The sequence below is a fragment of the Carcharhinus amblyrhynchos genome, chromosome 4 (genome assembly GCF_965287045.1).
Source record: "Carcharhinus amblyrhynchos chromosome 4, sCarAmb.v2.hapA, whole genome shotgun sequence".
NCBI classification, from domain to species: domain Eukaryota; kingdom Metazoa; phylum Chordata; class Chondrichthyes; order Carcharhiniformes; family Carcharhinidae; genus Carcharhinus; species Carcharhinus amblyrhynchos.
In genome coordinates, this window is record NC_137327.1 from 73,724,257 (window position 1) to 73,749,164 (window position 24,908).

General features: G+C 44.8%; 1 protein-coding gene across 1 annotated transcript in view; it reads left to right on the forward strand.

The window, feature by feature from the left end:
* The first annotated feature begins 943 nt into the window (after window positions 1-943).
* The window catches only part of LOC145342446 (sodium- and chloride-dependent neutral and basic amino acid transporter B(0+)-like), a 46,563-nt gene continuing 22,598 nt past the window's right edge, over window positions 944-24,908 (forward strand). The window contains exons 1-6 of the mRNA XM_080188008.1: window positions 944-1,012; window positions 1,588-1,741; window positions 6,637-6,768; window positions 9,464-9,631; window positions 18,142-18,280; window positions 21,643-21,775. Coding sequence (XP_080044134.1) covers window positions 944-1,012; window positions 1,588-1,741; window positions 6,637-6,768; window positions 9,464-9,631; window positions 18,142-18,280; window positions 21,643-21,775 — 795 coding nt within the window. The remainder of the gene's footprint in view (window positions 1,013-1,587; window positions 1,742-6,636; window positions 6,769-9,463; window positions 9,632-18,141; window positions 18,281-21,642; window positions 21,776-24,908) is intronic.

The window sequence follows — 24,908 nt, forward strand, 5'->3', positions numbered from 1 at the left end:
AGCAGCAACCACAGTGCAGTGAAAGGTAAATGGGCACTGCGCTGGCGGGAATTGGACCTTTGTCTGCACTTTGAATTTTCCAGTACTGCCTGACACGATGTAGCCACAGGTGGGAAGATATGGTTAAAAACTAATTGGAGAGCTGAATTTTCTTCATCTACCCTATCAAATTAGATTCTCAATTTGTAAACCACATTTTGATATCCCCTCAATTTCAATCAAATTCCTCTCTCTACTATTTCGAGGGAGGCAGTTTATTTTAAACGTTAATGCTTCTTTTATGACCCTGGAGAAATGAGGTTAATACTAAATGTTAATTATCACACTCCAATACTTAAACCCTAACCAATTAAAAGTACATTCACATCTTGCAATGTAGGTGCAGCTGAACTGGCATTAGTTGATCTTTAGGACTTAGCATTGAGAGTACTTGGAGGAGAAAGATGATCAACCTAACTCTATCTGTCCTCAAAACCCCATTAATTGAGATTAATTAAGTTTGAACATGAGCTCAGTTATGGTAAACAGCTGCCTTCAAGTTTCGAATGTTACCAAGAACTTACTGTTCCTCTGAACTGGGCAGGTGCAGAGATTTGCTATTATAACACTCTGACGTGTCCCCATTGTCAAACCTATAGCAGTACATTATGATCACAGTATCATTAACAAATGGGAGTACTTACTACATGCAATCGGCAATAGCAACCCTTCCTATCGCAGATTAATCTATTAACAGTAGAGTTTCTTGGAGCTTGGGTGTCATTATGACCTGATTAAACAGGGTTACACCCCTTGAAATTTGCACAAAGATCTTGAGTTCTGAGTGTGGAGCAATCAGTAGCTGGTGAGAAGCTGAATTGTACTCAATCAGGGTTCTGTGAGAGGACAAAAGTTTGAAGACTCCTGGACAAGAAATAGAAGAATTATTCATCCTTGTTTAAAAATGGACAAGAGAAAATTAGCTTTGGTTTTCTCATGGAATAACCATCAAACACACCCTCAAGAGAACAGGGTGAGTATTTTGTTGGAAAGTGGTAGTAAACTTGTGTTAAACTCCGAGAGGTGCCAATCATTTGGGAATTTTGGTTGTTGTGAATTTCAGAGTCTCTAAGTTCAGGAGGTTTCTGAAACAGAAGGGAAGGTCAGTTTGGTCCAGTATTCTTATTTCTTTGTTTTACTGCTGTTCCATATTAATGTGTACAATACCAGTTTGGAACAGCATTTTTATTTCCACCGTTTTAGTAGTGTTCCGTTTTAAAGTATACAAGAACAATTTAGATCAGTATTCTTATTACCCCATTTCCTCCATTTGGGATATAACCATCTGATTGCAGCTAAATGGAGAGCAACATAATTGGCCGGATTCTGCGTCCTCATCCAGAGCCAGGATTCCCTGATCCTGTTGCACTTAATGGAGATTTGGTTTACCAACAAATCCTCTGTTCTCACTGGCAGCACGGCAGGATGTGAACAGCTGGGGAACTCCACCCAGCATTTCTGTCAGGGGTGAAAACTGTATTTTCTGTTTGAGTTTCAGTCTGAGAAAGTCTAATTTCTGACTTGTCCATTTCCTCTATTTTCCCCCAGACTGCCACCAACAGACATGTGGGTGAAAGTGACGAGAATGTGGATCGAGGCAACTGGTCCTCGAAGACTGACTACTTGCTCTCAGTTATCGGTTATGCAGTGGGTCTGGGCAACGTCTGGAGATTCCCTTACCTGGCTTATAAAAATGGAGGAGGTAATCATAGAAGCATAGAATCCCTACTGTGCACAAACAGGCTATTCAGCTCATCGAACCAACAACAATCCCACCCAGACTCTATTCCCGTAACTCCATGTATTTAACCTGCTAATCCCCCGACAATAAAGACAATTTAGCATGGCCAATCAACCTAATCTGCACATCTTTGTACTGTGGGAAGAAACCAGAGATCACAGAGGAAACCTACGCAAACACTGAGAGAAAGTGCAAACTCCACACAGACAAGCACCCATGGCTGGAAGCGAACCAGGTGCTGGTGTTCAGAGGCAGCAGTGCTAAGCGCTGTATCACTATGCTGCCAAAAACACCCTGGGCTCGGCCGGGATTTGAACCCGGGACCTCTCGCATTCTAATGCTATTACCCGAAGTGAGAATCATACCCCTAAACCAACGAGCCAATTACCAATGCATTGAAATCTAAAATATAGGGCAGAAAAAGTGGAAATAAAGTGAATACTTGACAGACAAATGTAAAAGCACCAAAATATCAAGGGATCATTAGGTAAATGTAGTTGTTGAAAACTGTTTATGGCAGGGATGATTAATCGTGTAGCAGCAAAATGCTCAGTGATCATGCTGACTTTAGCAGAGTGAGTGGGTGAGGCCAGTTTAGCTGGGGAACAAAGGGAAACTCATTAATTCAAAGAAATATTGCAATTGTTCCTTTGAAGTGAGCTGACACTCACTGATTTATTACTTTTTACTAACTTTGAAACGTTTGAGATAGTGACCTTTCCCAATTAAAGAGAACAATGAGTTGAGCTAAAGAGGAAAAGACAGCATACCAATTAGAAGTACTCTCTGCAGAGTGGGAGTCTCTTGATCACAGTTGGAATTTGAAAATACTTGTGATCATACACAAAGGTGGCTTGCATTGCAAATATTTTGCAGCAGTACTTCAAACCGACAATAAACTTAGATGTAAATCAAGATTAAAATTGACTCCAAAGCAAGGTGAAATTATTATCTTGGGATGTTTCATTATGTTAAAGAAACAATATAATTGCAAGTTGTTGTTGTAAAAGTCAATTTTCACTTCTCGGCATAAAAGCACTTACATTTAATGACAATGACTTGACACATTTCACTACCTCAGGACATCGCAAAATATTTCAGAGTAGATCAGTTACTGTTGCAAGAAAAGACAGAAATCAATTTGTGCACAGCAAGTTCCCCAAAAAAACAGAAATGAGATAAAGAAAAGTAGCTAATTTACATAAAACGGAGCAGAATTAGACCATTCAGCCCCTTGAGCTTTCTCTACCATTCAATGAGATCATGGCTGATCTGTTTGTGATCTCAACTCCATAGTCTGTCTGCCACTCTAACCTTTGAAATCACCTCTTTTAGTGATAACAGTTGAAGGGCAAATATTGGTAAGGTATCCAGCAGTACTTCACTGACATTGAGTCTTTTGTATCAGAGGGTGGATAGACGTTCCATTTAATATCTCACCCAAAAGACAAGTCCAATGGTACAGCTCTCAATTAGCACTGCACTGAAGTGAAAGACCAGACTGTGTAATGTGCAAATTTGTTGGCACTCTGTATTGGCATTGCTTATTGCCCTTCACACAAAACAGAAATGTTTTCTGCAAGAACGTATTCTGATTCCATATACCACGGTGTTCAGTTTCTTGCGCTGTTGAGTGTCGGTTAATATTTGGGGGTAGGGAGGAGTGAGGGGGGGAATGGTTGGCATCACAGTGGCACATGGTGCACTGCTACTTCACAGCGCAATGGTCCCAAGTTCGATTATGCCCTTGGGTGCCTGTCTGTGTGGAGCTTACATGTTCTCCCTGTGTCTGCATGGGTTTCATTCGGGTACTCTGGTTTTCTCCCACGGTGCAGGTTAGGTGGATTGGCCATGGTAAAAACATGGGGTTACAGGGATAGGGTAAAGGCCTGAGCAGGATGATCACTGGGGGAATCAGTGCAGACTCAATAGGCTAAGTGGCCTCCTTGTGTATGTAGGGATTCTATGGTTCTAATACTGAACTTTCAATAACATGATGGATCAAAAAAATGTTTTTTCTTAATCATCGTTACTGAAATGCTAATGAACTTGAAAGTGTGCTCAGGTTTGAAGTGTGCTCCATTGGTAGCAATGGGAAAATTACATTTAATATAGGCTGCAATCAGTTCATTATTTAATTGAGCAGAAAATAAAACATTGGTCGCCCAAATATTTAAACACTTGATGAAGTGTAATCAAATTATTACTTTAGGCAAACTACGTTCTCGTGATATTTTCTTCTATGAGGTGGTTACATATGCTGACTCTTTCCTTTGGCGAATAAAAAAAACAGTCATTAACTTGTAACGATTATGGAAGAATTGCACTGGAAAATCCTTTGCACTGATTAAGATAAAAAGAAAGAGACTTTTTCAAAAGGAATGAATTCGAAGTGGCTTTAAGCCAATTTAACTGGAGGCAAAATTAAATCACGTAAGATTACACAGCGATTTGGAGAAATGTGGTGTGTAAATTTTGAATCACAGTGCAAAAGTATGTTGTTTCGATTGACCTAAGTGAAGCTGATCATTGACTATTGCTTTACGTGTTCATTCGTTGTGTAATAAAACAAAATAACAGTGTTTCAAATTTCATCTCAGCAAGTGTTTGTGTTCAATCTTTGAAGAAATTGAAGCTTATAGGTTAAAAGATACAAACATAACATTGAAATCACGCAAAGGCAATGCTGCTGCTCATGAACATTATAAATGTAAATATTGGGCAGTGTGAATCAATGCCTACGTAATGAAGTGTTCAGACAATGTAGAGGAGAACCTGACATCACTGAACCTGAAAAAATACTTGTGGCTAACTTGAATTAGCAATGTTTCATTTGGCATAAACACTGAGAATAAATACTCTGACTTTCCGTGACATCCTTGGTGCATACCACTTGGTTCACTGCTGTGCAGGCTTTCAAGTGTCAGGAGGAATATTTTGTCATAGTTACCCCTTATGAGTTTGAGTTTTCTTGTTCAATCTCTGCTCATCATGAGCAGATAGCTGACTCTGTTTTCATAAAACCTGCCATGATCTGTGTTTCTTATTGTGTTGCCTTGCCTCTTACCCCATTGTGGTGCCTGCTTGTGGCTTCTGAACCTATAGTCCTGGTTACAAAATTCCTCTGGATAATTCACTCCTATCACTGCTTATTGCCATGACTAATCCAAATTATCGCCTTCTTTAAATGCGAAAGCCTACATCCAATGTGGAGCTTCACTTTCAACTTAACTCTGCAGTATTATGCAATCAGTTCAGTTTTTATGAAAACGTTAACATGGCCCAGCAAGGTTATGCTCTGAAGGCTTTTCAAAGCCTTGATGCATAAATGTCAGACATCGCTGTTGTGCTGGATACGTTATGGATTAAAAGCAAATTACTTTGGGTGTAGGAAAACTGAAATAAAAACAGAAAATTCTGGATAAATTCACCAGGTTTGACTGCATCTATGGAGAGAGAAAAAGTTAATGAGGCCAGTCTCCAAAAAGTGCTGAATTGGCGAGAAAACTGGTCTAGATCATGACTAATTTCCAGCACAACTTCAGACCCAAATCTCCCTACTCTGTGCAATGCAGAGGTCACAATTGTGAATATCATTAAAAACCTGGGGGAGGAGGTGGGGGCAGACCCTAGTTGCGCCAGAGTCTGACAGCTCTGGAGCTCTGCACATGCGCAGTGGTGCCAATCTGTCAGTCTCTGTTTGCTGGCCAGCCTGGGACCCCCACAGTGCTACCCCTTCAGCACCCCTCATTGACCGATCACAGCCCACACGACAATTCCTGGGCTGGCCCTGACCTCTCCCCCACCCTGGAACACCTGATGTCCAGTCCCCCGGATCAGCAGTGGCAATTTCCCTACCTCTCACCCCCCACAATCCCCCTAGGTCAGGTACCTCACCGACGGGAGGCAGATCCCCCCCCCGGCAGTCCATCAGACCCCCAACCCACCCCGATTTGCTGGCCTCCCTCCAGCACAGACCAACCCCCATGCAGAGTGGCAGCTGGACCCTCCCACCGCCCCCCCCACAACAGACCTTGTCCTCTTGGCACTGCCCGATGCTCAATGGACAGCACCAAGGTGCCCGCAGGCATGGGCACTTTTGCCCCTTGGGCTGTGCCAGGGAGCACAGGCTGGCACTGCTAGTGTCCCCATTCCAGGGGGCACCATCCCCAACACCTGACCTTCAGGGGGCTCCGATTGCCTGTCCCTTCACTCCGACAGAGTCTCCTGCTAGCTCCCTGAATGTGGGAAGATACTATAGACCCTGCCAGAGTGAAGTATTCTGGGCGGGGTAGGAAATGATATCGGGTCCAACACATAAAATAGATTTAAAATATATTAAAAACAGATTTAAATAACTTACTTCCCTTCCCGCCTGTTTTCAGCCTGGTCCTGACTGCGATTATTCCCTAGCTCTGGGAGACGCATACACATCAGGAACGCATGCACGAATCCCGCAAAATGGCTGACACGCAATTCTCCGGACCAGACCCGCCAAAAAATTTGCAGGTCGCAATGGGAGAACAGCCCCCAAAACTTTAGGTCTAAATGTCCTTTTACAGAATTGAGTTCCACGTTTTCTATTTTTATCTAAGTTATCGGTAATTGACAAGCATTTTCCCATGGAGTCCAAGAATCTCATCCATGGGGGAAGTCGGAGAATTCTGACCCCTCTTTATATTGTGGAAGGGGTGGGGGGCAGGGAGAAGAAGGAAAAAAATAAATATTCTATGATGGAATCAAAGACAAACAATGTTACATGGATTTCTGAGTCTCCACACTGAACTTACACCAACAAATCTCGCCAGTCCAAAAGGGAAACATTCTCATTCAATTTCCTTTGCTGTATTTTCTAGGTGCGTTTCTCATTCCCTATGTGGTCATGTTGATGTTCGCAGGGATGCCTCTGTTTTTCCTCGAATGCTCTTTTGGGCAGTTTGCCAGTAGTGGACCTGTTGCGGTGTGGAAAGCTGTGCCAATCCTACAAGGTTAATGTTTATTTAACAACACAAGCTCAGAAACAGTTTAAATGAATAATAGTGCTTAAGGCATCTTGACCCAGAACTTGCTGGCAAAGTAACAGCAGCTTTAATTGTCCAGTGGCTTATTTACGTGGAAATCATTCAGCAGTTTTCAATGAGGAAGAGAAACCCCTGTGTTATAAATCATCATGAGTTGCAGCAGTTAATGTCTTGCTCTCCTAGCAAAGACACGCTAATGCCATTTTCCAGCAATTGTCCCATATCCTTGCAATGTTATGACATTTCAAGTGCTCATCCAAATATTTTCTAAAGGTTGTAAGGTTTCTTGCCTCCACTACCTTCCTAGGCTGTGCATTCTAGATTTCCACCACCCCCTGAGTGAAAAAGATTTTCTCCAATCCCCTCTGAATCTCCTGTCCCTTATTCTAAAATTATGCCCTGTCATGATTGACCCCTCAAGCAAGGGGACAGCTCTTTCCTATTCACCCTTCTCTTACACCTTAATCATGTCCCCCCTCAACCTCCTCTGTTCTAAAGAAAACAATCCCAGCCTATCCAATAAACTTTAAATTCTCCATCCCAGGAACATCCTGGTGAATTTTATCTGTACCCTTATCACAGGTGACCAAAACTGCACACAGATCTGGTTCCGCTGGTTGGCGCAACATCAAGGGCCTGTACTGTGCTGTAATGTTCTATGTTCTACTCCAACTGTGGCCTAACCAATTCTCTGTACAACTCCAACATTACTCCCTTGATGTTATGCTGTATACCATGACTGATGAAATCAAGTGTTCCATATGCCTTCTTAACTATCCTATTCACCTGCTCTGCCACATTCAGGGATCTGTAAATAATTACAGAATCCTCTGAGCTACCCAGTGTCCTGCCATTCATTAAATACTCCCTCATCTTGTTTCTTCTTCCAAAGTACCTCACACTTATCAGGGTTAAATGCCCATCTGGCCAACCTATCTACATCTTTTTGTAATTTACAACCATTTTCTTCACTATTAGCCACCTACCAATCATGGTGTTGTCTGCAGACTTGCTTAACATTCTCCCCACATTTTTATTTATATCATTTATGTTTCCATATCAACCTCTCTGTCTATAGCCTCTAAAATGTAACTGACTGATGCCAGTAGTACATTGCCATCTACATCATACATATCCCATCTATTAGCCCTTTGGGTGGATTACATCCCCACCACCGCACCCTCCAGATATACTGTCCTACATTGTAACAGCAACATGGGCCATAATTTCCTTGCAGTGACAATCAGTGGTGGATTGCCGCTTCCTGTCAAATTACTGATGTCAATTTTCTTCTGAGCCTGTCTTGCTTGACCCTCCGATTCAGGTCAGGCAAGATCCAAGCAGCAATGCTCGTCCCCAGTGTCCAGCTCCAGGGAATTGAAAGTACCCAAACCCCGCCTCACTTGAGAGAGAGAAAGAGAGAGACAGTGTCTAAAACATGACTGGCTGACGTCAGTGGTACTTCATCCTCTATATCCCAGCTGTTAGCCCCATTATACTAGATTTACAATCTGGTCGGCTGTGTCTGTCTCTTTACAGATAGCAAAGAGACAGACACAGCAGGAAAAATTTTTCACTCAGTTCAAATGTAGCCAGATATTAACCCCAATATTAGACCCAACTTTCTGCCTGTTACTCCATTATTGATTTTGACATTGTTCACGTGGACAGCAATCGAAAGTTAACAGGTACCATAACTGTATTTCTGCTGGTCATAGACTGACTGCTGGCATCAGGCAATCAGTTATAAGGCCACTTATTTTGTGAAAATTTAGTTGTAGGAACCAATTGTAAAATTCAAGAAATGGGGACAACATTCACCACATACCCTTTAGGTATGGGATACCTAACCAGTAACCAAAGCTAGTAACTTAAGGAAAAGTGGTGCAGGAGAAATTTTGAGCTTGTACTATTGTGTACCGAGGAGACAAAGGATTTTGGTCATCATGTGGTAAAATGCTGGGGACTAGAACAATGAGAGCCAATGGGTTGTCATCATTTGAAGCACGTTTCTGATGATGTGACCAGGAAACTCAAATCCATCATCCCTGCTGCAGCAGGAGAGACTGCCTTCCTGCCTCCTGTTTGATTAGCTTGTTGGCATTTACTATGTGATGCACTCGTAAACAATGCCCACTTGACTCAGGGAGGGAAAGGGGGGCGGGTGCAAGAAGCTGCCAGGACCTCAAACTGTGATTCCACAAACCAGTTAAGAACGAGCTTCCAAAACTGTGGGCCATGACCCAGGGTGGGGAGTGAAGTCTGAAGCAGTAAAACTGTTGTGGAGCTCAGAGTGACCTGGACAGCTGCAAAGCCCTTTCAATGGTTTGTGTTTTTGTTTAATGCTGGACGTGTTGTAATCGATAGATCTTTCAGGATTGGATGCCAAAAAATGCAGATTAAACGCTTCATATCATGCTTAACCATTAAGGTCTCATATAAACCGCTACACTCTTACCCCCAGTCCTGCCCAATGACTCTCCTTGACACAAATGTCCCCTCTCACGTCATGCAAAGTCTGGCACATCAAAATGGTTACCCAGGGAAAAATGTTTGAGAAGCTCTTAGTTAACAACATGATATAAGTGAGGGGTGGGAAACTCACCCCTCTGATAGTGGTTGAAATATTCTAACCCAACGTTCTCCCTCAATCCATTTCAAGGTGTAGGCATCACCATGGTCCTCATGTCAACACTTGTGACCATTTACTACAACTGCATCATCGCCTACAGCCTGTATTACTTGTTTGCCTCCTTCCGATCCCCCCTGCCGTGGGCAGACTGCTTCAGTTGGTGGGGTGCAGATGAAACATGCAGCAGGACTCCCAAAGGTACTGTGCCTTTTGTTTGGTGAAATTTTCTTTTCTGGATGTGAGATAGAAAGCATTTTTATTGAAGGCAAGCAGACAGGGATCATGATGAGGATCACTCCCCTTTTTAATATAAATATATATATGATACATATACCATAGACAGCAAAAAGTATGAAAATTTAAAGATGACACAAAACTTGGAAATGTAATTAACAAGCAATAATTAACTTCAGGAAGACAAAAATAAGTGATACTTTTTTTAATTTGTTCATGAGATGTGGGCACCGCTGACTGGGTCAGCATTTATTGCCGATCCCTAATTGCTCTTGAACTGGATGACTTGCTGGGCCATTTCAGAGAGCATTTAAGAGTTAGCAAAATTGCTGTGTGTCAGCAGTCACATGTAGGCAGGCCAGGTAAGGATGGCAGATTTCCTTCCCTAAAGGACATTAGTGAATCAGATATGTTTTTATGACAAAGGGTTTCATGGTTATCATTAGACATCTAATTTCAGATTTTTATTGAATTCAAATGTCAACATCTGCCAGGGTGGGATTCGAACCCGGTCCCCAGAGCATTACCTTGGGTCTCTGGATTGCTAGTACAGTAACAATACTGCCATGCCTTTCCTTTTGGAGAGAAACATGAGGAGAGGTAATGTAGACTATTTGATACAAATTTGAAGGGAAGTCTTGTGGCCCAGTTGGTAGGTCTCAGAAGCCCTGAGTTGAAGACCTATTCCATGACTTGATGGCCAAGGAAAGTCTATTCACAATATGGACAAACAGGTTGAATATCAGCTTGCAAATCCTTCTGAGATATGCCAATGGCAGGCAATGAGATTGGGAGAGATTCCTGGACATTCCTGGAAAGAATGTTGGAGCCTGCACCCGCAATATCCACAATACAGTGTGCATGTTGCCATTAGCAACTTGGACTCTCTGAGTGAACTTTAACACACCATCACCACAATTTTGAAGAGACCAAAGGGATGGAGAGTTCTGTGATTGACCTACACAAGTTGGCAGCAAGGGTTGATATAGCGGTGAGGGGGAGGGGTGTGGAGGGAGTGGTGCTCCCTGGACATTGGCACCCTGGGCAATGCCAGCCTGGGCCCCCTGGAACTGCCAAAGGAGTAAAGTGCCAATGTCCAGGGGGGACCTTGGCACTGCCCAACAGATATGGGCAGTGCCAAGGGGATGGGACCTAGGGGGTGAATTTTGGGGGTGGGGGGGTGGACCCACTGCCACTCTGCATAGAAGGGAGGCCAGCGATTGGGCAGCCTGTTGGGGATCAGCACTGTGGTGGGGGGGGAGTCAGGACTGCATGAGGGTGGTGGGTTACTGTCAGATGGGGGTGATTGGAGAGGGGCGGCTAGTGATTGGGGCTGACCGGGGTGGATTGGGAGGTCAGGGCTGGCCCAGGAATGGTTCGGTGGGCAGTGATTGAGCCATAGGGGCCAGGGAGTCGGGGTTGCTAGTGATTGAGCTGGTCAGCAATCGCGAGGCCGTCAGTGCAGGGACCTGACAGATGGCACTGAGAGGTCGGTGCGTGCGCTCAGCATGCCAATTTCAGCCTTTCCACCAAGGATAAGCCCCATCCCCTGAAATTTAATGATATTCCCATTGGTGGCCTCTGCAGTGCACAGAGTGTGGGAGATTCTTCTCTGAACTCCCACTGAAAGAAAAAGCATGAATTACTCCAGTTTTCATGCAAATTCAACACTTAGAATTTTGTGGGGGGAATTCTGCCCGTTAATGTAAAGTAAAGATTAAGGCTGAAATCAGTGCACATGTGCCGACCTGTTGTGTTGAGATCAGTGCATGCACAGTAGCCCTGCACTGATGGCCTCTGTTTACTGGCCAGCTCATTCCCGAGCCCAGCCATTCCCAGGCCCAGCACCAATGGCCCCCTTCCGATCACCATGGGCCCCCGTTGCCCCCCCTCTCCAGGACAGTAACCCACTCACACAGCAGATTGACCACACCCTTTGTCTGAACCCCCCCACTCCAATCCCTGGCCTCCCTCCTTTCGGTGTCGATAGCAGTCATGATGTGGATGTGCCGCCGTTGGACTGGGGTAAACACAGTAAAAAGTCTGACAACACCAGGTTTTAGTCCAACCGATTTATTTGATAGTAAACTCACTAGCTTTCGAGGGGTTTCCCTCTTCTTCGGGTGAATGGAGAGGTCTGGCCTCAGACAGAGCATATAAAGCACAGACAGTTTAGAGATTACTGATTAGAATGCGAATCTTTACACCGAACCTGCTGTTCAAGCCCTAAAGTGGTTGACAATGTGTGTGGAAGGAGCACTGATCACAGGTTAAAGAGATGTGTATTGTCTCCAGACAATACAGTAAGTGAGGTTTTGCAAACCCAGGCAAGTCATGGGGGTTACAGATAGTGCGACATGAACCCAAGATCCCTGTTGAGACCGTCCTCATGTGTGCGGAACTTGGCTATCAGTCTCTGCTCAGCGCCTCTGCGCTGTCATGTCTCATGAAGGCCGCCTTGGAGAACGCTTACCCGAAGGTCAGAAGCAGTCCCCTCGAAAGCTTGTGAGTTTACTATCAAATAAATCGGTTGGACTAAAACCTGGTGTTATCAGACTTTTTACTGTGTTTACCCCAGTCCAACGCTGGCACATCCACATCATGACTACTATCGACACCGCAAACTGCCGGATCCAAGTGGAGAGGATCTCCAAGAAGATTGCGCATATCGACACAGACATCAAGTTTTTACAGAGATGCAAGAAAGCAGACAAGATACCAAAAGGACTACAGATCATGAACCCACTCAGGTCAACCTATAACACAGACTACGCTGAGAGACTTTGCCGTCGCACCTCTCTCACACTCCTCAACCACCTCATACACTAGCTTTACAGCAAACGCCACACCCTGGAAACTAAAATGGAATACATATTCTCAACTTGCGCTCAGGATGCAGACCAACTGCGAAACTCTGCCAAGCAGATGAGACAAAGAAACTACACCACCTACATGCACACCAAGAACAGGAAACTTGAGAAACTCAGCATCGCCGCCAGCAACAACCAAGCCTCCCCCAGCACCACAGTAGAAAACAGCACTACCGCAGGGAGGTCTATTGTCAACTTGTCGGACTACATACTTCAACCAGACGAAATCGAAGTTCTCAGCCGAGGGCTCAATTTCTGCCCCACCACCAAAATGGACCCCATCAGTCTCGCAGCAGACACAGAGGAATTCATCAGGCGAATGAGGCTGCGGGAGTTTTTCCACAGACCCCAAGAGGCCAGCAGCGAACACAATCAGACAGCCGATGAACCAGAACAGCCAACAGAGAGATCCGCAGTGCAACAACCTAAGAGCAAGGAATCCAATTGGACTCCTCTGGAAGGCCACTGCCCTCGACTGGACTTGTATGCCCAAACCATCAGGAGGTACGTTAACACCAGATTCATCAGCCGCACTCACAAGACAGCCCCGAACATCACCCAAGCACAACGCAACGCCATCCACGCTCTCAAGACCAACCGCAATGTTGTCATCAAACCAGCAGACAAAGGAGGGGCCATTGTCATACTGAACAGAACGGATTACTGTAAAGAAGTGTACCGACAACTAAACAATGAGGAACACTACAGACAGTTACTCACAGATCCGACCAAAGAACACACTCGTCAACTCAACAATCTGACCAAGACCTTTGATCCGGACCTTCAGAGCACCCTCCGTGCTCTCATTCCACGTACTCCCTGCATTGGAGATCTCTACTGCCTCCCAAAGATACACAAGGCAAACACACCTGGCCGTCCCATCGTATCGGGCAATGGGACTCTGTGTGAGAACCTCTCCGGCTACGTCGAGGGCATCCTGAAACCCATTGTACAAAGAACCCCCAGCTTTTGTCGCGACACTACGGACTTCCTACAGAAACTCAGCACACATGGAGCAGTTGAACCAGGGACACTCCTCGTCACAATGGATGTCTCGGCGCTCTACACCAACATCCCCCACAACGATGGCATTGCTGCGACTGCCTCAGTACTCAATGCAGACAACTGCCAGTTTCCAGATGCAATTTTACAACTCATCCGCTTTATCCTGGACCACAATGTCTTCACCTTCAACAACCAGTTTTTCATCCAGACACATGGAACAGCCATGGGGACCAAATTTGCACCTCAATATGCCAACATCTTCATGCACAGGTTCGAACAAGACTTCTTTACTGCACAGAATCTTCAACCGATGCTGTACACTAGATACATCGATGACATTTTCTTCCTTTGGCCTCATGGTGAACAATCACTGAAACAACTATATGATGATATCAACAAATTCCGCCCCACCATCAGACTCACCATGGACTATTCCCCAGAATCAGTTGCATTCTTGGACACACGCATCTCCATTAAGGACGGTCACCTCAGCACCTTACTGTACCGCAAGCCCACAGACAATCTCTCAATGCTCCACTTCTCCAGCTTCCACCCTAAACATGTTAAAGAAGCCATCCCCTATGGACAAGCCCTCCGTATACACAGGATTTGCTCAGATGAGGAGGATCGTGACAGACACCTCCAGACGCTGAGAGATGCCCTCATAAGAACAGGATATGGCGCTCGACTCGTAGATCGACAGTTCCGATGTGCCACAGCAAAAAACCACACCGATCTCCTCAGAAGACAAACACGGGACACAGTGGACAGAGTACCCTTCGCCGTCCAGTACTTCCCCGGAGCGGAGAAGTTACGACATCTTCTCCGGAGTCTTCAACATATCATTGATGAAGACGAACATCTCGCCAGGGCCATCCCCACACCCCCCACTTCTTGCCTTCAGACAACCACACAACCTCAAACAGACCATTGTTCGCAGCAAACTACCCAGCCTTCAGGAGAACAGTGACCACAATACCACACAACCCTGCCACAGCAACCTCTGCAAGACATGCCGGATCATCGACACGGATACCATCATCACACGTGAGAATACCATCCACCAGGTACACGGTAAATACCCTTGCAACTCGGCCAACATTGTCTACCTGATACGTTGCAAGAAAGGATGTCCCGAAGCATGGTACATTGGGGAGACCATGCAGACGCTACGAGAACGGATGAATGAACATCGCTCGACAATCACTAGGCAAGACTGTTCCCTTCCTGTTGGTGAACACTTCAGTGGTCATGGGCATTCAGCCTCTGACCTTCGGGTAAGCATTCTCCAAGGCGGCCTTCACGACACACGACAGTGCAGAGTCGCTGAGCAGAGACTGATAGCCAAGTTCCGCACACATGAGGACGGTCTCAACAAGGATCTTGGGTTCATGTCGCACTATCTGTAACCCCCGTGACTTGCCTGGGTTTGCAAAACCTCACTCACTGTACTGTCTGGAGACAATACACATCTCTTTAACCTGTGATCAGTGCTCCTTCCACACACATTGTCAACCATTTTAAGACTTGAACAGCAGGTTAGGTGTAAAGATTCACATTCTAATCAGTAATCTCTAAACTGTCTGTGCTTTATATGCTCTGTCTGAGGCCAGAACTCTCCATTCACCTGACAAAGAGGCAGTCCCCTCGAAAGCTTGTGAGTTTACTATCAAATAAATCGGTTGGACTAAAACCTGGTGTTGTCAGACTTTTTACTGTGGCTCCCTCCTTTCGCCAGCAATCCCTCTGCAGAGTGGCAGCAGGATTCCACCACCCCCACCAATCGCCCCCTTGGCCCTGCTCCCATATGCCCACTCCCTTGGCACTGTTCCATGCCTGATGGGTAGTCCCAAGATGTTCCCTGGTGACTGGCACTCTTTGCCTCTTGGGCAATGCTAGCCTGGGCCCCCTGGCACTGCCATGGTGCCAATGCCCAGGGAACACCACCCAACCCCCCCACTGCCGACCCTCTGGGGGGCCTTGATTGCCCCCCTACTTCACTCCAACAGGGTCCCCAAAATTGAGAAGCTACTGTAATCTCCACTGGCATGAACCACTCTGGCAGAGAGGTTGATGTGAGCAGGCCTGAAGACTTCAGTCCTGAGCCTCCTTACAACATTTAAGTGATATTAAAATTAGGATTTTAATATTTACCCTGCCTTCCCACTAATTTCCTGTGTGGAGAAGATGCTGCCGGAAATCTGGTACTGGGAGGTGCTATAGGAGTGTGAACAGATGCGTGGACCTCGTGCATCACCCCACTGCAAGATTCTCCTGGCCTGTGCAGCAGGATGGGAGATTCATCCCCTAAGTAATAGAAAAAGGGAGAAGGGATTGGGAAATAATGGGAAATAGGGCAGGCCACAACAAGTCTTCTTTAACTGCAACCATTTGAAAGTTTAATGTCTCTCAAACATGTGCGACACCTGACCACAAAAAGGCAATGCCCTGATGCCCCATACAGTAACATTCACAGTCACTTTCTCACATAACAAAGCTGTTACTTAACAAATCCATCTTCTGAGTGCCTGGTTCATTTTTAGCTCACGAGACAGCAATTCCACATTCCTAGGACAGTGGCAGAGAGGGTGGACAAGTCAAAGTGCTACACACCCATTAGATCATCCAGCAACGGCTGCTTAATAGTTGATTTCAGAGTTAATAAACTGTGAGGTATATGTGGCGTTAAGTAGTGGAAGCTGAAATAGCAGCTTTCTCTGCATCGGAATGATTTAAATGAAAATATTCCTGGTAATAACATGGGAATATAGGAGCGTGAGACAAAAGAATGATGATTTGCATTCTATCATCCCGGTCAGATCCAAAGTCAACATCTACTCAAAGACTTGTCTGAAATTACCCAAAAACTGGTTTTCTGAACACAATCCACATTTCATGTACCAAAGCAAATTTCCCTATTGTATACTCAGGTCAACATTCTTGTTAAAATAAACAAAGTGGCAGGTTATTCTACCTGAGGCTCCAGAAGCAAAAGAAAACAATTCACACCAGTATTCTTATTTCCCCATTTTACTGGTATTTCATTTCAAGTATACAAGACCAGTTCAGACTGGTATTCTTTTTTCTCTGTTTTTTTTTGTTTTCTGCTGGGGCAATCAGAGTGAAAAGATTTGTGAAGTTATATTGCAGATAAATTCGTTGATTTACAGCTCAGCATTGGAAAACAACATCAATGAGGTGTATTTATATAGTGCCTTTAATATAATGAAGTATACCATATTTTGTTTCATTTCGGGGCGGCTTAGTGACGCAATGGTTAGCATTAATGTCTCACAGTGCTAGGTTCCCAGGTAGATTTTAAGGAATACCTTCAATGTGGAAATCATGGTAAAGACGAATAGAGAGGAATCCCAAAGCTTGGCACCAAAACAATGGAAGACACAGGCACCAATGGCAGAGAAATTAAAATCTGGATACACAAGAGACCAGTCTTAGAGGAGCACAGATAACATAGAATCCCGGCAGTGCTCTTAAAGGCCTCTGAGGCTGGAGGAGGTTACAGAGTTATGGAGGGGCAAGGCCATGAAAGCATTTAGAAGTAAGGATGAGAATTTTAAAATTAAGGCATCGCCTGAACGGGAACTGAGGTCAGTCAACAGGCATGTGAGTGATAGGGGAACAGGACCAAGGTCTATATGGGACTAAATAGGATACAACGAATTAAGACACGGACAGCAGAGTTTTGAATAACCTCACCTTTACAGAAAGTAGAATGTGGGAATGCAGTCAGGAGTACATTGGAATTATCAGGTCAGATAACAACAGTATGAATGAGAATAACAGCACCAGATGAGCCAAGACAGGGTCGAAGTTGAGTGATATAATGGAAGTAGAAATAAATCAGTTTGAGTTTTAGAGTGAGAATCTGGTCAGAAATTTGACTGAGTTAAACATGACCAAGTTTGCAAGCAGACTGGCTTAATAACAGACTGTTGCCTTGGAGAATGATGGAGTCACAGAATATTGCGTGGGGAACAATGGGCTCAGTCTTCTTAATCTCTAATTGGAAGAGATTTCTTAGTCCAGTCTTGGATGTCAGATAAGTAGTCTGATATTGAGGAGTCAAGAGAGGTGATGATGAGGTAAGATGGGTGAAGCAGCATGCTGATAAGAAATAGGAGGGGGTCCAATGTAGGGGGACACAGGAGGAAATGGGCAGGAGTAAAGAAATCTTTTCAAGTGTTTCTATGGTTCCAACTAAACTGATAAGAATGGAAATATGTGAAAACAGTCCCACCCTGCTGAATGACAGTGGAAAGGCTTTTGGGGGAGATCTATGGTCAACCATGTCAAATGTTACAGATGGGATGAGGAGGGAATATTTACCTTTTTTTATAGCCACAGAGGATTTGGATAAGAACTCCTTCCGTATTGTGGCTGGGGAGTGAAACCTGATTGGAGGGATTCAAAATTGAACTTCCAGAAAAGATGGGCATGGAACGCAATATTTTCAAGGGCTTTGAGATAGGGAAATAGAGGTTGAAGGTGGGGCAGTGCTTTGCAAGTCAGCCTCTTGAGGGACATGGGGAGAGGACTACCAGTGAAATGTAATTCTAAAACACATTCCCCATTTTCTAGATCCACTCTGTAACCTCACTCTGGGTGATGGATATTTTGAAATCGTTAATACAACATGGCTGCATGGAAACAATGAAACTTGTCCAAATGGATCGGAAATCCACCTTCCTCACCAGGGTCCAAGTGAGCAATACTGGGAGTAAGTAAATGATGACAGATAGCTGCACCTATAACCTGCTCAGCTGCACCAGTAGCTTCCTCTTGGGAAGATTCATTGGGGGAATGTCCTGTTTAATGAGTAAAAAGCTGTTTGATTTAGATAGAGGTACTATTTACATCATGCACCTGTTACAAAACAACATCCACAACAGGGGACATTTTATTAATTAACTGATTTACTTTAAATATATTACTAAAACATTTTATTTCTATGTTTCATCTTCTTATCCAAGTTTGAGGTATGCATGTTCCATTGAAAACTGATGATGGAACCAATAACATAAACTTGTGAGCTGTAAGTACACTATTCAGTCAATAGGTGGTGCTATGCTATCTTTTTAAACTAAATCATGAAGCATTCATTCAGAAACATTTCCAATTAGAAATGTAGTTTATTTATAACAGTTTGTCCATTTCTTCTGTGAAGAGAGCTGTGATATTGTACAGATGAAAAACACATGGAGAGATGTTGGCCCACGCCAGCAACATGCTGCTGTCACTTCAGAAAGATGGGCCAGGATTTTTCGAGGGGGGTGGGGGGGCGGTGGGGTCCCACCATTGGCACCAGGCTTGGAGGGTAACCTCCAGCCAGGGTCCAACTGTGGCAGCCCAAGCACTGCCAATCAATTAGAGGGTCAGCAGCTCAGCAGTGTCACTGAGAGTGGTGACCACGACTCACACACCACCTGGAGGAAGAGGGTGCAGCGATGGGTGCACTCCTCACAGCCAGGTAATTGAAGTCAAGTGGAGGGCCCTCCTACTGCTGGTACAACACAAGCGAGGATGGCAGGAGGCCAGTAATTGGCCATGCACGTGGTTCAGTTGGGCTAACTTCCATCTTTCCCACTGCTGGCAGAGTGACAGAGGAAGGTATTGGACATCCAGCTCCACACCCACTCCTCCCTCCCACACTGCTTCTCCAGCCTTTCTATCTCCAAACCCCTCCCAAAAGACCCCTGAAAATTGAGTCAATCACCTCAAGGACAGCAGCGTGCTCATTGCACTAACGTAGGGCAACAAAAGTTGTCAAGCACCAATAACGAAGGCTGACATGGCCTGAGATGCCAGTTTGTAAATGTGCATGGCTTTGTGGCTCTCTACCGATGTTAGTTTGCTGCATTCTTCCTTCTGTTTTATATTCTGTTTACTCAATTTAAAAACAAATAGAGTTGGGGAACAGTCACGTCTAATCTAAATTTTCCATCTGCATTCCTGGCATTTTTTGCTGTGGAGCTCAGTGTTTAAGTTGACCTTTGAGGCCTCGAGAAATTTCTTAGAAATAGTGACGCACGTGGAGTATAAAAGTGAAATGCCAACATGGGTGTGGGTAGTTACCATCTTTTGCCACACAGGGTCAGCTGTGTGTGAGCATGGTTTAAACTCACCACGCATCTTTGCAATATAGCCTATATTGCCTGCTCGATTCCTTGTGCCCAGTTATAAAGATACCAGTTAGTAAAACATGCATTTATGGGATGAAAAATTAAGGCTAACAACTAATGTCCAATAGTAAATCATAGTTGAAAAGACCAAACAACTTGTGCGCTGAATATATACAAAACATGTTTGGGGCTGAAGAGGTTGAGTCACTTTATATGCTGGTTTGATTTAACTGTTGCAATTGATAGTGGGCCCGATTTTATCATTCTGATTCTCAGGCGCCCCCAGATGCACTCAGCCAGCAAAAAATCGTGGATCGATTGCACTGTCAGTGGGGATTATCGCGCCCAAAACGCTGCAGCTCCAATCAGAGCCTTCAACTGCGCAAGCGCAGTGGAAACAAAAATTGAAAAACATGCCTGTCACACCACTCCTGAGTGCAAAAAGTGGATAAAGTGGCCTGGAAGCAAACAGCGGGAGAGATGGCCCCAAGAGACATTGCTCCACCCCCTCGACATAACTTTGCCCCTTATCCACCCACCTCCCTACTACCCAGACTGATCGAACCTCTTGTGTCCCCCCCCTCCCCTCCGCCACCAATCACCTGTAAAGTGACAGCAGGGTCCCCCTTCCCCCCACCAACTGCCCACAGAGTGGCAGCGGACCTCCCCGCCCCTGCCTCCACCACCCCCCCCCACCCCTGTTCCCCCCACCAGAGAATGATCTGGCCTGCCTCCCTCCTCCTCATTTCCCCCCCCCCACCTCCCCACTAGAGATCCCGCTGGCTTCCTCTTTCCCTCCTCCCCACCCCCACCAGAGAATGATCAGGCCTCCCTCCTCCCTCCCACCATCAGAGAACCAACTGACCCGCCTCCTCCCTCCCTCCCTCCCACCAGAGGATGATTTGGCCCACCTCCCTCCCTCCCTCCCCCACCACCACTGATCTGAGTTAGAGAGCCGTTGGTAGCTCTGAACTTACCTCTTCGGAAGTTGGAGTGCCTGAAACAGACCTTAACCGAGAATGTCTGTTTCGTGCCAAATCTGGACGGGCAGACACTACGGTAAAGGGGGAAATGCAGATAAGATTGGGTGTCCAGCTCATTAAGTCCATTTAAATGCATGCAAAAGTATTTAAATACATGCAAATGCATTTAAATTGACATCACGCCTGTTTCTGACATGGGACAGATCATGGCCATTTTTGGGCCTTGGTAAAGTGGGCATCTGCGCAGACACGGGCACGGATCATGCTAATCACCTCATACCCAACTTTATCAAGTTTTCATGCCCAACACAATGGTAAAATCGGGCCCAGTGTATCTGATTTGAGAGAGATCTTTCCGACAGATCTGTTTGTTCAGACTGCAAGGCTGACCTGAAACTGTTATTCTTCATTTAGACAGAGTATTACCCCTCAGATTTTATCATCATTATTCACTTAACTTGGATTACTATTCCAGTTTTGCTGCATAGAAAAAAGCTGTGTTATATCGACCATTAGATATTTATTTTCTGATTTTTATTGAATTTAAATTTCAACATCCAACATGGGGCCCAGAGGATTACCCTGGGTCTCTGGATTACTACTCCAGTGATAATACCGCTAAACCACTGCCTCCTCATGTATGTATGCCTATGCAAATCTGGTATCCCCATACTTGCAAATCTTCTCCACATTCTCTCCAAAGCTTCTACATCCTTTTTATGATATAGCAACCAGACTGCACAATGTGCTGTAAGTATGGAACAAGGGTTCAATCAAGGTTTAGCATAATGTCCACATGGACAGTGACCCAAATTGGGAATTGAACCCAGGTCCCTAACCGGTAACCACTGCGTCACCACAATTTCGGAAGCATAAGAATCAGCAATTTCCAGTGCCACCATGTCTATTTGTATTTTATGTACCAGTGCTAATGAATAAATGTCCTAACATAAGATGTTTCCTGGTGTTTTATTCAGTAAAGTTGTTTTGGATCGTTCCAGTTCAATTGATGAGACTGGGGAGATAGTCTGGTATTTAGCCCTCTGTCTGCTTCTGGCCTGGCTCATTGTTGGGGCAGCGTTATCGAAAGGAATCAAATCTTCAGGAAAGGTAAAATAATTAGTGATGCACAGTCAGATCCCTGCATTAAAATATATACAATTTAAAATATATTTTTTAAGCAAATTGGTTTATCGCATAAGTGATGTTAATAGAATTTGTTCAGGAGTGTTAGAAATCCAAAATGCATAAGGAACATGTGTATGGATGAGATCTGATAATCTCACTCATAACAACAGTCATAATTCTCCAAAATTGACCATAGCTGTCGCAATGTGAAAGTGATTCACCTACTCTTAACAATCTATAATATCTAATTATCCCCTAAAGGATTTCAGAATTCCCACTCCCCTATCAAGAAGATCCTCCCAGCTACTAATTTGCACAAAGAACTGTTCCTAAATCAGCAGTTATTACTGTTTGCCGGATTTTGTAAGCACCTCTTTGTCTAAAAACGGAAGAAAATTGTTTTAAAGCAAAATACTGCAGATGCGGGAAATGTGAAAAAAAAACAGCCAAGGTTTAGCAAACAGACAGCAGCTGTGTGGACAGAAACAGAGTTAGCATTTTAGGTCAAACGTGTCAGAACTTGGAGAAGCCAGAGAAAGGTGAGGTTTTAAGTAAATTCAGATGTAAGAACAGAGAGACAGGAATTTCCCAGTACAGCATATTCATCCCAAGTGCCAGTGACCAAGACACTCCAATGATGTGTCTGTGTAGAGCTCGCTGATTGGGCAGCCTTAACCACACTCAATTAGGAAGCTCTTTTGCATACCAAACAAGTAAACAAACTCAAATTAAATCAGGGACAAATTAAAAGCAGCAGCTCCCAAAAGAAGGGGAGCCACCCAAAATAAAAGACAAAGTGTAAAGGAAACTTAAAACATCAATCTTAATTCCAGGTTTTTTTTAATGTAGAATTCAAATTCCATTATCTGCCGTGGTGGGATTTGAACCCGAGTCCCCAGACATTGGCCGAGTTTCTGGATTAATAGTTTAACCCTCAATTAGGGATCACTTTCAATACCTATCAACCAAATAAACAAACTCAAATTAACGTAGGGTCAAATTAAAAGGGGTAGCTCCCCAAAAGGAGAGGGAACAGCTCGAACCAGAAATCAAATCGCAGCCCTCAATTAGGGACTTATTTTCTGGAGCTCTCAAATAGGGAGCTCTTTTGCATACCAAACAAGTCAGCAAACTCAAATTAATTTAGGGACAAATTAAAAGGGGCAGCTCTCCAAAAGGAGGGGGAACAGCCTGCACAAAAAACAAAGGAAACTTAAAACTTTAAATCATAATGTGATTTCCAGGTTTTATACTATACCCCAGCCCCTGCGGTGCCCATGGGGTACAGAAGGTGTCAACTGCGCCCGTGGACACCACATGCTCCCTCTCCAGGGCCACCTGGCTGCAAATATAGCCACGGTAGAGGGGCAGACAGTCGGGATGGACGACCCCATTGATCGCCTGCTGCCTGGATCTGTTGATAGCTAGCCCTCAATTAGGGAGCTCATATTCTAGCAGGTCCAACTCATGGACCTTGTTGAAGTCACGACATGGGCCAGAAGTTTTTAATTGCTAAGGGATGATGAGGGGCACAGGAGGTAATGGAATAAAGAAAGAGACCAAGTATAGAGCTGGATTAGCATGGAGCGGGATTTCCAGATTATTTATTGGGGCCATTGTTGTTTAAAAAGTCATGTCATGGTTTGGAAATCAATCACAATAGGAGACTCCCTGGAGAACAGCAGAAATGCTTTAGGGATGTCCTCAAAGTACTCCTGAACAGTGGCTACTTTGTACTCACCAGTATTTCTGCCCCCACCCCACCCCCATCCCCTTCACCTCCACTCCCACACCCCACTTACCACTATTTCTGACCCCCCCTATCCCTACCTCCTCCAGAAATTTTCACCCAGTGACTGTGAAGAACAGCAATATATTTTCAAGTCAGGATGGTGAATGACTTGGAGGGGAACTTGAACATAGTGGTGATCCCATTTATTTGCTGTCCTTGTCCTTCTAGATGGAAGAGGTTGTGGATATGGAAGGTGCTGTCTCAAGAGCTTTGGTGAATTGCTGCAGTGCATCTTGTAGATAGTATACACTGTTGCGACTGAATGTCGGTAGGGGAGGGATTAAATATTTGTAGATGTGATGTCAATCAAGCAGGTTGGTTTGTCCTGGATGGTGTCAAGCTGCTTCAGTGTAGTTGGAGCTGCACCCATCCAGGCAAGTGGGGAGTATTCCATCACACTCCTGACTTGTGCCTTGTAAATAGTGGATAAGCTCCAGGGAATCAGGAGGTGATTTACTCACCACAGTGTTTTGGAGCCTCTGACCTTCTCTTGTAGCCACTATGTTTATGTGACGACTCCAGTTGAGTTTCTGGTCAATGGTAACCCCAAGGATGTTGACAGGGGGGGATTCAGTGATGGTTACACATTGAATATCAAGGGGTGGTGGTTAGCGTATCTCTTATTGGTGATGGTTGTTACCTGGCATTTGTGTGGTGCGAATGTTACTTGCCACTTGCCGGCCCAAGTCTGGATATTGTTCAGATCTTGTTGCATTTGAACATGGACTGCTTCAGTATCTGAGGAGCCGTGAATGGTGCTGAACATTGTGCAATCATTGAACATCCTCATTTCTGACCTTATGACAGAGGGAAGGCAAATGATGAAGCAGCTGAAGACTATTGAGCCTAGGACACCACCCTGAAGGACTCCTGCAGAGATTTCCTGAAGCTGAGATATCTGAACCTCTACAACCACAACCATCTTCCTATGTGGTTTAAAAAGTCACGTCATGGCTTGGAAATCAATCACAATAGGAGACTCCCTGGAGAACAGCAGAAATGCTTTAGGGATGTCCTCAAAGTAGTCCTGTACAGTGGCTACTTTGTACTCATCAGCATTGTACTCATCAACACCTATCCCCCTCACCTCCACCCCCACACCCCACCCCCCCCTCCCTCCCCCACCACCTCCAGCGATTTTGACCCAGCGACTGGGTCAGCAGAGAGCTTGCCCCCTGACACCCATTGATTCCAGTTTCGCTAGAGCTCCTTGATGCCACACTCGGTTGAATGCGGCCTTGATGACAAGGGCTGTCACTCTCACCTCACCTCTGGGACTCAGCTCTTCTGTCAATGTTTGAACCAAGGCAGTAATGAGGTCAG